Genomic DNA, 15,193 nt, shown 5'->3' with positions numbered 1-15,193 from the left:
CCTGCTTCGGTTTGCTCGGATCAACCAATAGACCAGACACAAGTGCACCAAAATACTTTCTCTACACAGGGCTGCCGCCAAACCCATAAAGCATCTGAAATAGGATGGGAAAACTCCAGCCTGTAGCTGTCCCTAACAACGCTTAAGACCTACTGCTTCGAAGTAATGTGGATCTATCTTCTGGTAAAACGTTGATACTCCCCCCCAGCCCTTGTACTAGAGCATGGTCTCCCACACCTTCATTGGAAAATCCAGGAACTTCTAGATTTTGACATGCAGTTAAGCATAAAAAGCTTTCCATGGTGCCGGTTAGAGAATTTCATGGATTTAATAGAGCCAAATATGCAACTATGGCTAGACTGCATCTCTATGTCCTCATCTATGCCTTATAACAATCTGGCCAAGCTCTACTGAAGAAGTTATGGTACTACTCAACTACAAGAGAAGCAGTGGTTTAAGATACCTAGATATTAAAGAAAGGACAAGCATGTCCTGTCTTCTAAAAGCCTTGCCACCCTCTTTTTCTCAACCTGGTCCCTGAAGGTCCGTCTTGTTTCCGGGATACTCACAATATATATACATGAGATACATTTGCATGCAATGGAGGCGGTGCATGCAAATCTACCTTGTGCGTATTTTTTTATGGATATCCTGCAAACTGGGGTGGCCCATAGTCCTCACCCTGAGTCTCTGATTTGGAATCTATACAGGGGATTGGCAACCTTTTCTGGTCTGTTACCAAAGCAATGGCAATGACACTGTTAGCATTGTGTCTGTGCCAGGGGAAGGGGAGAGAAAATCCCATACTGAAATTCTGCCTCTTCTGGGGAGAGGGTCACCTCCAGTGTTGGCTTTCAAGGGGATGGGATTATGTCCCCCTCCAACCTTGGTTGCAAGACTCGTGCCACCACATTCCCATCTGGCAAGCAGCATTTTCAAAACTTGTGGTGCCAGCATTTAGCAGTGATTGGCATGCCAGCTGGGAGGGCTTGGTGGCATGCCTCTTGGGGTTGCTAATCCCTGATTTATACAGTTGCTGTAGCCACCTGGATCCAGGTCAGAAGGAAGAGATGTGAGTCCTATTTTTATTTATTTGGGGCATGCATTTCAAAGCTTTTCATAAATACCCCCAATGCTTTGTAACAGGTGTTGAGAAATTGGGACTGGCTGAGCTGTTCTTTAAGGCCTGGAATCAGGTAGTCACTCTCCAGCCAGAATCTCTCAGTTACTTAATGTCGGAAGGGGGCAAGAAAGGAATGATAAAGGAGAAAGCCATTGCTAGTGATTTTAACCCCTGTGAAGAGGATGGCTTTGTTCCCAAGGATGTCAGAGGAAACCAGTTGAAGGGTTTTGGAGAGGACAATGACGACGCCTTCATCCTTCTAAGATTAAAACGAATGATTTATTCCCAGCAGCTCCCCTTTTTCAGCATCTGGCCACCGCGATGGCAATGTGGTTGTGAGAGACAGTATCACACTGAGGACTTCCATGGGTGGATGCTGTAGGGTTGAAGCAGCTGACTAGCCTTCAGATTTTGGCAATGTAAAGCCCTCTAGATCTGTGTACACTCTTCACATTGCTGTCAAAAGTTAAATTGCCTATATGGCCCTTTTTTTTTAGCTTATAGCTACATTTTCTTGTGTGTCAGTTTCCTCTTTTTCCTCACTCAGCTCATCAGGGTAGATGAGAAAGCCGGTGAATAAACTGTCTGTCCAGTAGGGGTCGTAGAAGAGTCCGTTCTGTTCCGAGTAGAAGATCTGAAGCCACACCTCGTCTCCCTGCTTCAGAGGGAGAACAGTAGACCCAGAAGCAACGTCATGATTGCCAGTATTAGCATCAAAGGTTTTGATCCGGTATTGTCCGTTGTGCACCAGTCCAATAGCCAGATGTTTGTTGGCCAAAGTAATATCATACGTGAAGTAATAAATGCCAGGGATGCTGCAGACGTATTTCCCGCTGGTGACATTGTAATGGCCTCCTTCATTCATAAGGACTTTGTCAAATTTGATAGGCAAGCGCTCTTTTGGGTAGCTTTTGGTAGCTGCCACGGAAAATGCAGACTTTCCTCTTTTGCCGCCGCACGTGCACAGCCCTGGCATCCCGCTCTCCCCCCTCTCCCCTTTTGGTCCTTTCTTCCCTTCCGTGCCTTCTGTTCCTGGCTCTCCAGGGATGCCCTTTGGTCCTCTGGGGCCTGCTCGGCCGATGGCCCCGGTCTTCCCCTTCACCCCTGGTTTACCACGATTTCCCTCTCTGCCTTGTGCACCTGGAACAGAAACAACGCCAGCGTTAGGATGGAAATGGTAACAGTGCCCGGGGGAGGGAGGGATCATAAGGAAGAGATGTATCTTATCTGTGGAGGGGGGCATAATCCCACCCCCATGACTGCCAAGACTGGAGGTGACTCTCTCCCCACCAGACGAGAAAATACTTGGTAACAGTGCATAGATATAAAACTAGGATAAGCGCACATACCTTTTTTATTATTTATTTTATTTTTTTAATTTATTTATTTAAACATTTTGTATACCGTCATTCGCAAGAAACATCACAACGGTGACATAAATCAATTTAAAATGTATTTTAATAATTGATATTCTGCTTCTAGGCAGAATAAGCCACGTCCCTTCCTTCTGATCTCTTCCTGTGGGATTTCTTTGCAGAAATACCAGTATTTCCCTTTCCTTATATGTATTCAGTGGTCTTGGAGAGCCAGGGTATGCAAATCCTCTTCATGCACATGCATTGCAACAATCCTCAAAAAAGCTGCCAGGCTGGGTGTGCCTCCAGAAACACTGAATCCTTGTAAGCCAACTGTACTATTTCTAGTAAGCCTGCCTGGACTCACTCAAGGCGATGCTATTTTAGACCAATCAGCACCATTTCCAATTATTCCTCATCACAATCGATCATCTTAATGGGTGCAATGTTCTATAAAACTTCAATTAAAGCAATTCTAAATATATTTTCAAAATTACAACTGTGCAGTGATCGATTAAATTTATATCTACTAATTATTCACATTCTAGTCCAATTCATATAATGTCATTTTCTGTTATTCATAGACTGTACAGTTATCCTTCTCACAATTGAATTGAAAAGTGTGCTATAATTCCCACTAGTCAATTATGAGCATACGTTTTGGAACAGTGGAGGCCACATAAAAAAATCGGCAAGCTACTGCATTTCACAATACTCATCATCCTCATAATACTTAGCCACTGTATATCCAAACTTCAACTTGAATATATGACTCCATTGTGTATTTTTCTTTTGTTAAATGCCAATTCATTAGGCCAGAGTCAGTCTCTTGGCAAGAATATTCAAGAAATAATAAAAAAAAAAATCACTGCTGCAACTAATAAACTGTTATATCACTGCAACATCTCTACTTCTTCCTAGTTTTGCACTGTAGAGTATATTTGCATATGGAGTCTTTCCTTCCCTTGAAAAACCCTTTTAGTGGTAATGGGATCCAGTTTTGTATTGATTTTGTGGGACATAAGGACTCCTTATTGTCCGGGCTGCAGCTGATTTTAACTTATTTAGTATGGGTCATCTACAGAAGAGACAGATGTGCTCTTAATTATTCATGCTAGAACAATCTTTCTTGTTAATAACAGTATCACAACTTACAGAGATTCCGGTTTTCTCCAAGACCAATTCAACTACCAGAACTCTGCACTACAGTTAAGGACCACATACCTACCTATGAGAAAAGACTAAGGACGTTAGGACTGTTGAGTTTGGAGAAGAGACAACTGAGGGGGGGATATAATAGAGGTCTACAAAATCATGAAAGGACTTGAACAAGTTAATGTAAATCAGTTATTTACTCTCTCAGATAATAGAAGGACTAGGGGGCACTCCTTGAAGTTAGCAAGTAGCTCTTTAAAACAAATCGAAAACAATGCTTTTTCACTCAGAATATAGTTAAGCTCTGGAATTCGTTGCCAGAGGATGTGGTTACAGCAGTTAGTGTAACTGGGTTTAAAAAAGGTTTGGATAAGTTCCTAGAGGAAAAATCCATAAACTGCTATTGGTTAATATGCAATAGTAGCTTGAGATTTATTTGATGTTTGGGTACTTGCCAGGCACTTGTGACTTGGACTGGCCACTGCTGGAAACAGGATAGTGAGCTTGATGGACCCTTGGTCTGACCCAGTATGGCAATTCTTATGTACTTGAGTTATCAGTAAGGCTTATCAGAAAGACGGGAACACATTCATAAAACTGTTGGAAAATGGTAGGGATATCTTTGTGGGACCACGCAAGGACTATGTGAGGGCTGGTGAATAAAATAACAGCAACAGTAAGAATGTTCTTGTGGTTTGGGGCAGAGTCTTCCTGTTCCTCATTGTTTGGGGTTCTTGGATAAGAGCTACTATGGAGGGGGCCTGTGATCCCGACCATTACTGGTCAGGGGAGGTATGGAGGTTGGTGGAAATCTGTTCAACACTTTGATAGACAAACTTGTTTGACAAATCCAGGGATAAAGCGTGAAAGTTATATAGGACTCAAAGATGTTGAGTATAATTTGGCTTCTATAAATGGCTGGCCGGTAAGGAAAAAGAATATTGAAGTTCTGGATATTATTGAGCAAAAAAAACTTGACGTTTTTTTTTTATTACAGAATCCTGGCACACGGATTCAGTGTTAAAGAATTGGTGTCCGACAGGATATCATAAGAACATAAGAACATGTCATACTGGGTCAGACCAAGGGTCCATCAAGCCCAGCATCCTGTTTCCAACAGTGGTCAATCCAGGCCATAAGAACCTGGCAAGTACCCAAAAACTAAGTCTATTCCATGTAACCATTGCTAATGGCAGTGGCTATTCTCTAAGTGAACTTAATAGCAGGTAATGGACTTCTCCTCCAAGAACTTATCCAATCCTTTTTTAAACACAGCTATACTAACTGCACTGACCACAACCTCTGGCAACAAATTCCAGAGTTTAATTGTGCGTTGAGTAAAAAAGAACTTTCTCCGATTAGTTTTAAATGTGCCCCATGCTAACTTCATGGAGTGCCCCCTAGTCTTTCTACTATCCGAATGAGTAAATAACCGATTCACATCTACCCGTTCTAGACCTCTCATGATTTTAAACACCTCTATCATATCCCCCCTCAGTCGTCTCTTCTCCAAGCTGAAAAGTCCTAACCTCTTTAGTCTTTCCTCATAGGGGAGTTGTTCCATTCCCCTTATCATTTTGGTAGCCCTTCTCTGTACCTTCTCCATCGCAATTATATCTTTTTTGAGATGCGGCGACCAGAATTGTACACAATATTCAAGGTGCGGTCTCACCATTGAGTGATACAGAGGCATTATGACATTTTCCATTTTATTCACCATTCCCTTTCTAATAATTCCCAACATTCTGTTTGCTTTTTTGACTGCCGCAGCACACTGAACCGAAGATTTCAATGTGTTATCCACTATGACACCTAAATCTCTTTCTTGGGTTGTAGCACCTAATATGGAACCCAACATTGTGTAATTATAGCATGGGTTATTTTTCCCTATATGCATCACCTTGCACTTATCCACATTAAATTTCATCTGCCATTTGGATGCCCAATTTTCCAGTCTCACAAGGTCTTCCTGCAATTTATCACAATCTGCTTGTGATTTAACTACTCTGAACAATTTTGTGTCATCTGCAAATTTGATTATCTCACTCATCGTATTTCTTTCCAGATCATTTATAAATATATTGAACAGTAAGGGTCCCAATACAGATCCCTGAGGCACTCCACTGTCCACTCCCTTCCACTGAGAAAATTGCCCATTTAATCCTACTCTCTGTTTCCTGTCTTTTAGCCAGTTTGCAATCCACGAAAGGACATCGCCACCTATCCCATGACTTTTTATTGGTTTAGCTCGTGTCAGGAAAAGGGGAGGAGGGGTATTGGAGATTCTGAGAGACTGTTAAGTTTGAATTATTGGAATTGGATTGTCCTTCTCAATGTGATGGGGTCTTATTTAAGCCCCAGTCTTGGCTTTTTAGCCTTGTATGTATTCACCCTGGGTTACCAGTAGTAGTGATGCGTTCCATTATGGCAATGATTTCTGCATTAGATTTAAGATTTAAACAACTCGTGGTATTAGGGGATCTTAACTTGCATTCTGAGTTTGTTTCTCTTTCTTCTGTTTGGTCTTTTAAAGACTTTTTTGGTGGTATCTGGCTTACATTAGTCAATTAATGCCTCTACTCATTGTGCAGGGCATACTTTGGTTTTGGTGTGGGTATCTGAAGTAGTGATGCAAAGAGGATTTGAGTCTATAAAAGACAATTTTAGTGTTCCCTGGTCTGATCATCACTTGGTACAGTTTCGGTTAAAAATAGTTAAATATGCAATGCAGAGTAGTTTTGTCCGTATCAAAATTCAGGGAAAACCAGATCTGGATAGGAAGCTTAATAAGTTGAATGTGATTAAACATAACATCATTTTGGGTGCACCAGATGAGGCATCAGATTGGTGGAATGCTAATATTAAGGGTATTCCTGAGGAAATTGCACCAGAAAAAAATAGTTAAGAAAAAGGTTAGAGATGATAAATCACCATGGTTCACTAGAGAATTACTGGAGAAACGGAAAGAGTCAAGGACGGCAGAGCGGAAATGGCCCAGGAATAAATCTGAAGATCTGAAGAGTAAATATAGTGTTTTGGATTGGTATGCACTGGAAGAGGGAGTTCCACGGAGTTCCAGCCTTTCCCCATGTCTGTTTAACATTTTTTTAAGTCCTCTGGGTAAGATGCTGTCAAATACAGGGGACGGTGTATAAGTGTTACGCTGCTGATGTGTAGGTATTTATTCCTAGTGATGGCCCTGGAGAGGCTGCACTGGAAAAACGTTGGCGTTGTCTTTCGAAAGTTAATGAATGGATATTAAGGTAATGAACTATTGTTACATCGTGAGGCAACATCGATTTTGTGGGTGGGGAACACGGCATTGCCATCTGCCTCACCTTTTCAGTTTGAGAAACACGAGTTGCCTTTATCCAATGAAATACGTAATTTGGGGGTAACGCTTCATCTTTAACCTTGAAGCCACAAGTGACTAAAAGTAGCAAAGATGGCTTTTTATAGATAAAAACTGCCTAGACCCTTGCAAAAAATTGTAACAGTTGAGAACTTTAGGGTTCTTGTACAATCACTGGGTTTAATTTATATTCATTATTGTAACTCCCTTTACTATGGGTTGCTGATAAAATTGATAAAGGTTTTACAGTTGGTGCAGACTGCGGCAGTTCAAGTTATTTTTAACTTACCTTGGAGGGTGTCACTTTAAAATACTTGTTATTACCCATTAGGCAGTGCATAATGTTTCTCACAGTTAAAGGGGGAAAACTGAGGGCTATGTGTCTGAGCTTTATGCTCATCAAATCAAGAATTATTATCAAAAATATCGGTTGCACAGAACTAGCTCTATGGCCTTTTCTATTTGTGCACCAATTATGTGGAATGATCTGCCTATTGGGGTATGTAGTGAATCTGATTATTTAAAATTTAGAAAATTAATAAAAGCAGAATTATTTCGGAAAGCATTGGGTGAGGGTGAGTTTGAGGCACAGTAGTACTTGAAAATGCATCACATTTTGTATATTTTAAAGATGTTTATATCATGTTGTTTTGGGGGTTTTTTTTTGTTATTTTGATGGTATATTTATTTTAAATATTTTATGAATGTATATTATAATCTGCATTTGAATATTGTGAGATTATGCAGAATATACATTTTTTAAATAAATATACTTGGGGTGACTAGCAACAACACATAGAAGCTAGTTCTCCACAGTAAAAATGTTGACTTACACAGTATAATACAAGGAAAACAATGTTCATGGATACCCAAAGTGAGAAAATACTTTAAGATATCACTTAAGCAACTTCCAAAAAGTTTTTTTGAGAAAATTCTAGTAAATGGTATCAGACAACATACGTATTTGTAATCAAAGAGCTGAAGAATGATTTTAAAATTTTTAAACTTGCAAATAAAAATGCTGTCACAGCAAGCACACACACAAGGAGAGGAAGAATACAGAAACCCAAATCACTTTCACATAAAGATCAAACTCCAATATTTTTCTGTTTGCTTGAGAGTGGGGAGCTGGTGTTGGGTTGGTATGGGTGTTGTATGCATATCCAACCAAAATGGTTAGAATCTCAGCTGGGCAGATTGGATAAGCCAATTTGGCCTTTTTTTTTTCTTTTTTTTTTTTAAACTGTCATGTATATCCTCCTAATGACTCTGTTCCTGCTTCTCTCATGAGGTTACTCTTTATGAATTACTTTTTTGCAAAAAATCATCAATCTATGCTCTTCTGTCCCTCTAATGATTCTGCTGTCTCTTATCATATTCAGCTGCTATATTTTTCTCGTTCAAAACACTGTGCGTGCAATCTCTAGACAGACCACGTGCGGAGAAATCCGCTAACGGTCACTCTGCAGCTGGATATGTTGTTGTCGTATTTTGGATGTAGCAGAGAGGTACAGTGGCACATGATTCTGACAATGATCAGCATGGCATGTAGCTACCACTGACATTAGCCTACGTTAATGTTTTCCGTGGCCAGCACATTGCATGACTAGTATTAAAGGTGAAAGGCCCATAGGCATCAAAAGGGCTAAGAATGAACATCTTGTATTTATTTATTTTTTCATAAAAATAGAGGGTTCATTTGAATGTTTACAATTTCAGATTTGTAAAATTGTGAAGGTTTTCTTCTGTTGACTGGTATGATGATAAAACCATGAATTTGGTTTGGATGAATTGCAGGGGTGTGCACATACATTTCACTTCCTTTTGGTAGTTTATTTTTGTTTCTTTTTTTTAAACATTTTGGTTTGTTTCTTTAATGTTTATTTCGGTTCCTTTAATTTGCTGAACTGAACAATAAACATTAAATTATAAACAAGCGAAAAGAAAACAGTCCCTGCCATTCTTGGCCTCCCCAAGACCACACTTAACCCTGCTGTGGGAATTCTCCGATGTGGAACGGGGCAGGAGTGATTCCCAGTTGCTCCCGCCCTTCCAGCTTCCAGTTCAAAACCATTTTGTTTCATGGATTTACAGCATTATAGATGTAAAAGAAAATGGCACTTTTGAATGAGCAGCTGGGGACCCCAGCAAAAGGGGATGTGCATGGTCTGGGATGAGGAGAGAGAAAATTTCGCATCCGTTAGGTTTGTTTTCAATCAACTTTCTCAATGGAAAACCATTTCAGGGATATCCATTTCTTTTTTGAAAGAAATTAAACATAAGTATTTGTTTTCATTTTCTTGAAAAATAAAGATATCCCCCTAATGAACTGTGGAACTGTAGTTCTATTGCTGCATGATGTCACAAGAGTCAGCATCTCCACTTTATACTATGCCGGGGCCATGTGACATGTACGCCCTGAAAAGTGTTCCTGCTACCACTACTGCAATTAGAGAGCTGAGATCGGATTGGAACAGGTACTGATGTGGGAGATTTCTGTTCCAAATCAGGGCCTCTTAGAAGTCAGCACAGTTCTGAATGGTGACCACAGCCCTTGATGAAACCACAGAGAGAAAGTGAAAGATGCAAGAGGACTTTATAAAGGATGAATCTCTTCCAAGTTTTTTTTTTTCAATGCGGTTGGTTTGAATTGTGCTTGGTGGTGAGAGTCGGTGCTCTACCACTTTCAGGGAACATCATTTTCCCTCATCCCCTTGAGGTGTGACTTGATTCCACAATGAACTGCCTTCTAAATGAGGAGTTTGCTTACCTTCCTCTCCCGTCACGCCTTTCTCGCCATCCTGCCCGTCCTGGCCGTCTTTTCCTGGGAACCCCGTTCTCCCGATTGTTCCTGGAGATCCTGAAGCTCCTGGAATACCTGGAGGCCCTTGAGGTCCTGGCAAGCTGCACAGGTACTGGGGTTGTGCTTCCTGGGAGTCTGACCCTCCTTTGGCAGCTCCACAGCGATGATTAGGCATGCACGACACCATCCAAACCAAAAGCACGAAGGGAAGCATGCTGCAGCCTGCCACGGTGACAGATAGGAGGTCACCAAGATGTATCACATCAGGCAAGCATGCACAGAATCCATCTGTTTACAAAGAGCATAACGTGGACATTGCAACAAGCATAGCTTCAGACACAGTACAGGCGCAGTGGGTGAGACCATTAATGCAGGGATATTACTGTGTCTGTATCTGAGATTTCCTAGTGCGCCTGTTTCAGAAATGCTGCTATTGATGCTACAACATTACATATGGAGCACTGTGTTAATCACTTGCTTCCGGACTTTACCAGCTTCTGGGAACTGCGGCTATGAGTTAGAATGACCAAATAACTCTATGTCAAGGGGGACAAACTAAGTCAATCCTGGTTTTACCTCCATTTCTTGATTGCATATAAAGACTTGCTTTCTTCTGAAACTCAGCACGGAGTGCAGAACTACATTGCTATTCATGCAATGGGGGAAAACCAGGACTGACTCAGCTTGTCCCCCTTAACATGGAACTTTATAGTCACCCTACTAATATGGCTAGTATGTTAACTAGTTATTCAGGGGTGGCCAACTCCGGTCCTCAAGAGCAACAAACAGACCAGGTTTTCAGAGTATCCACAATGAAGATGCATGAGATAGATTTGTATGCAATGGAGACCGTGCATGCAGATTTACCTCATGCATATTCATTGTGGATACTCTGAAAACTTGGCCTATTTGTGGCTCTTGAGGTCCACAGTTTGTCACCCCTAAAGTAATAATTCATATCTCTTCATTCAGTGCGATACACTCTAACTCTCTCATCTTATTTTTTAGACTTCTAGCATTTGTATACAGACATTTATTTATTTAAAAGTACTTATATAACGCACCCTCCATGGTTACAGTAAAATACATACATAAAAATGGTAAACGAAATAAGATAAAAAAAAAATTATCATAAATAATGAATGAAAGTATGTTTTGTTTGTTTTAACAACCGTTGACAGGGATAATTTGGAATCTTTCTGCTCTTTATTTAAAGGCACTTCATCCACGTTAGCATTTATTGCAACCTCTCTACTGGGATGCCCTAACTTCCCTGTTCTGTTAGTATCTTTCAAAGATATATCATTCCGAAGCATGCGCATCTGAGCGACTGGTTGGCTATCTCCTTTTTAAAGGTTCTGCCAGCAGCCTGGTTGCACCCTGGATAAGGCGGTGCCCATTCCATTGGAGTAGGGTTCCTCTTCCCCAGTTTCTAACAAATCTGAAACCCTCTTCCCTACACCATCGTCTCATCCATGCATTGAGAGTCTGGAGCTCAGCCTGCCTCTGGGGTCCAGAGCAAGGAATGGAGACCGTGTCTGATAATACGAAGCTGGAGGTTCTGGGCTTCAGTTTTCTACCTGACACCTAAACATAACCTCTAAAGCTTCCCTCCTGCATCTTCCTGTGTCATTGGTACCCACATGAACCACTACTGTCAGCTCGTCCTCAGCACTCTAAAATCTTATCTAGGTGACACTTGAGGCGCACTACATTCGCACCAGGCAGGCAAGTTACTAAGCAATCCTCATGTCCACCAGCCACCCAGAAATCTACATTTCTAATGATTGAATCACTTACACTAACATCATAACCCTTCCTTCCTGGGCACAAGGCCTTGGAGACACATCCTCAGTATGCAGAGGATAAGGCATCACCTGGAGGACAGGTTCTATCTACAGGCTCACTTCCTGCTACACCAAAGCGATGGCCTCTTGCCAGGTGATCTTGCTTCTCCAAAGCAGCACTAGGGATGCTTGACTGGAGGCGGGACTGCTCTACAATGCTCCTGAAGGTCTCTTCAGCAACTCCAGATTTGCCACTCTGGCCTCCAGAGATCAGACTTGTTCTCTGAGAGCCAGGAGCTTCATGCATGGGGTGTACATATTTAACACTTCACCAACAGGTAGATAATACATGTGGCACTCAGTGGAAAAGACTGCATAGCCCCCAACTCACTGCTGGACTTTTGTCTGTGTCTTAATTTTATTGTTGCTAAAGTTTTAAAGCTGATTATGGAGTAGGTATGTCTCAAAGAGTTTTAAATTATTTGGTGCCTTTTAAAATCTAAGTTTTTTGAATTGATAACCAGATAACATATCTTACTTTGTGAATGACCAGCAACAAGACTGAAATCAGGGTTAAATGTATATTGTGTCTCTTTTTTGTCCTGCAGTGCACAGGGATATTTTTGTTTCTTCACCTTACAGAATAGACAAGGTGATTTCTTAGGGGTAATACTGTTACATCACATATAAGTTACCTGGCAAATACATGCCTAGGTCAGAGATGGCCAACTCCGGTGCTCAGGAGCCACAAACAGGCCTGGTTTTCAGGATATCCACAATGAATATGCATGAGATAGATTTGCATGCACTGCCTCCATTGCATGCAAATCTATCTCATGGACATTCATTGTCAATATTCTGAGGACCAGACATAGAGGTTAAGCTGGCAAGTATTTTGTATCAGTCATGATTAGGGCAAGTCTTGAAACAAAATAGAGATGGAAGGAAGTGGTCATATTTTAGTAGGTTATACTTGGAATGATTTGCAACATAAAATATGTGGTGAGGTGCTAAATCATATACAGCCACATGCAGTCTATGGAAAGGTCAAGGAATATGTAGAGAAATATAAGACGGACAAGATACCTTTGTATAAACAGTCACCAAAAGAAAATGAACAGGCCACGAGACGAGGTAAAAATAAAATGATCCCGGCTGGGAAGATGTCAGAGAAAGGGAGCAAGGAAGTCTGAAAGAAAGTCAACGCAAAATACCTATTAAATGCACAGAAAGATCTGGCGTGGAGTGCAGTTCATGAATGCATGGTCAGAAGAAGCTTCCTCTATGACAGGAGATTGGTAATGACAACTAAGTGCATGCGGGAGAGGTGTGCGGGTGAGGAGTCGCCGGTACACGTCTTCAGCGATGTGCAACGTCACAAAGAGAAAAGATGTATGCCTAACAGAACAGGCAGTGATGTATGGAAATGTTGTAACGTCCAGATCAATAGTGTGCCTTTGGATATGGATAAACCGTATAAAAGATGCACTGGGGCAAGCAAGGTGCCTATTGTACAACAAAAAGATTGCGTGGGATGACGAGATGGGGAGAAAAGTTGTTATGGACTATAGTGTGCCAGATGCTGGTACTTCATCAATGCAAGAAGTCTTGCCAGCATAGAAGTGAAAATGGTTTCTGCTCCACAGGAGAAAGATGATATTTTTGACAAATGGATTCTGGATACATTTCCTTTGGTGATAGCTTAGACAGAGGTACATAGCAGAAAGAAGATAATCATTAAGGTATTGTTTTATGACAAAGAGCTGTTTATTTAAATGCTTTATTTGAAAATTTGAAATGATGTATGTTAGTGAAATAAAAAAAAAAAGTCAGTTGGTTTCAAGCGCAATGACTTATTCATATATCCATGGATGAGTACATATAAGGCTGCCACTGTATACAGTATATAATATAAGGATACTGAGTCCCAGAAACTTCTAACAAATCTGTGCAATGTTTTCATGAGAAACTAGAGACCTAAGTGATTATAAAGAGCAGAACTTCCTGAACGATACCCTAAAAAGCAATCCTGTAACAGAAAAACGAGAAGCATGTGTTGGGAAGGCAGTTCCCTTGGCATTACTGAGGGTTTGTCACAAGCCGACAGAAGACACTTTGGTTTGTCACGAGAGCTCGTTCTTAAAATCACTTAGGCTTTATTTGATAAACTCTTTTATTTAAATGTATACTCACCGGCCCTAATCTTTTGTGAACCAAGATTCTGGCATGTGCTGCACGCTGGGACTCTTCTCCTGCACGAACAAGCCTGTATGCACGATCTCCCCTGTGCTGAAGTACAGTTTCAATGTGTGTGTTTTGTTGTTTTTTTTTTAACAGTGACTTGGAACTGCAAGTCCAAAGAATGGGTTCACAGATGCATTCCTTCGGCTAGGGCTCCCAGCCCCCTCCCCCTTCCTCCGCTGCACAGATTTCAGCTCCCCCCCCCTTGCCAAGGCATATTTTTCTCATTGCATAATGTGGGGGCTGCAGCTTCAGGGAGGCGTCACGTGACGCAGCTTCAGGGAGGCGTCACGTGACGCAGGGGCCCAGGCCTCACGCGCTGTGTCGGTGGTGCAGCCGGAAGTCAGCGTCCTTTCCCCTCGGTGGGCGTCTTCTCTCTCCCCCCCCCATTCGCTTTCACTGCGTCCAGGGGCCTCCCCATGTCAGAAAAGTTATTTCAAAGGGGGGGGGGCGGGGGATCTGAAGGGCAGAAAGGTCAAACAAGGAAGGGTTGTAAACCATAAAGGGCGTGAAGGTAGCGCAGCGCTAGGGCCCTTCCTTTTCGGTTTTCATTTGATTTTTTTTTTTTTGCCTGGGGATTTCAAGGCTATAAGGAAAAAAAAAACCAATGGGTGGAGAAATGGCGTTGTTGTAACACGCAGGAGAGAAATCAGTGAAAAAGTCATTTTGCCACCAATTCTATTCTTGTTATAATGTTGAAATTCCCAAGAAAAATAAAAACTGAAAAGGAAGATCCCTATGGAAAACAAACCAAATCAGCTCAGGAGCTGGCTGAAGAGAGATCACATACATTAGTTAGGTTAGACAGCCCTCCCCCCTCTCTTTTTCCCCTCCCCTCTCCTCTCCTCTTTCAAGTCTGCAGTTGTCCAAGGAAACAGAAAAATTAGAACAAGCTGTTTTCATCCGAAAGCAATGGCAAAGGAAACTCCTGAAGATGGACATTAGCGGGATTCAAGTTTGTGCATGTGGTGTGTGTTGCAGGGGGGGTCTCCTTTATGTAGCCCCTGCCCCAGCTTCTGCCTAGATCCCCCAGGGCTTCACTGGGAAGGTCATAGGCCAGCACGGGACTCCTGCTTCCCACAGAACGAGAGTCACACTTTCAAGGCCTTTAGGGTTCTCTTCTCTCCTGGAGCTCTTCTGCAAACCAGTTCAGCAAGGCACAGCAAAGAATCACAAGCCACGCAGTAAAAGTTGTCCAAAAATAAAGCTGATTTCAGGCACACAGAATCCACAAGCAGTATGCTAAGGCTTGGTGCACAGGACAGTACAGAAACACAGAAGTCCAGCAGCAATAAAAAATAAACTCAGTCTCTTACAATGGCAAAGGCTGCACACCCTTGCAGGTAAACGTCAGGGGACAGGAACCCCCTCCTGGGC

General features: G+C 41.8%; 1 protein-coding gene across 2 annotated transcripts; it reads right to left on the bottom strand.

The window, feature by feature from the left end:
- Positions 1-1,383: 1,383 nt before the first annotated feature.
- C1QTNF2 (C1q and TNF related 2) lies at positions 1,384-14,180 on the bottom strand. 2 transcript variants are annotated; one of them, XM_029583458.1, is made up of 3 exons: positions 13,769-14,180; positions 9,756-10,076; positions 1,384-2,263 (listed from the first exon to the last, which is right to left on the bottom strand). In XM_029583458.1, exons 2-3 carry the CDS (start codon positions 10,000-10,002, stop codon positions 1,617-1,619), a joined length of 894 nt encoding a protein of 297 aa, XP_029439318.1. In that variant the 5' UTR covers positions 10,003-10,076; positions 13,769-14,180; the 3' UTR covers positions 1,384-1,616. The 2 variants fall into 2 exon arrangements, with proteins under 2 accessions (XP_029439318.1, XP_029439316.1); XM_029583456.1 differs by having other exon boundaries at positions 9,756-10,010; positions 13,769-14,179.
- Between the last annotated feature and the right edge of the window lie 1,013 nt (positions 14,181-15,193).

The sequence above is a fragment of the Rhinatrema bivittatum genome, chromosome 18 (genome assembly GCF_901001135.1).
Source record: "Rhinatrema bivittatum chromosome 18, aRhiBiv1.1, whole genome shotgun sequence".
In the NCBI taxonomy this organism is placed as follows: domain Eukaryota; kingdom Metazoa; phylum Chordata; class Amphibia; order Gymnophiona; family Rhinatrematidae; genus Rhinatrema; species Rhinatrema bivittatum.
The sequence above is the reverse complement of the archived record's forward strand: the minus strand, read 5'-3'. Positions and strand labels throughout refer to the sequence as shown.

Coding starts and splice junctions, on each gene's coding strand:
- C1QTNF2 (XM_029583458.1), bottom strand. CDS start 10,002: ATGCTTCCCTTCGTGCTTTTGGTTTGGATGGTGTCGTGCATGCCTAAT. Junction 2,264..9,755: donor AGGCGTGACGGGAGAGGAAG/GTAAGCAAACTC, acceptor TTTCTGTTCCAG/GTGCACAAGGCAGAGAGGGA.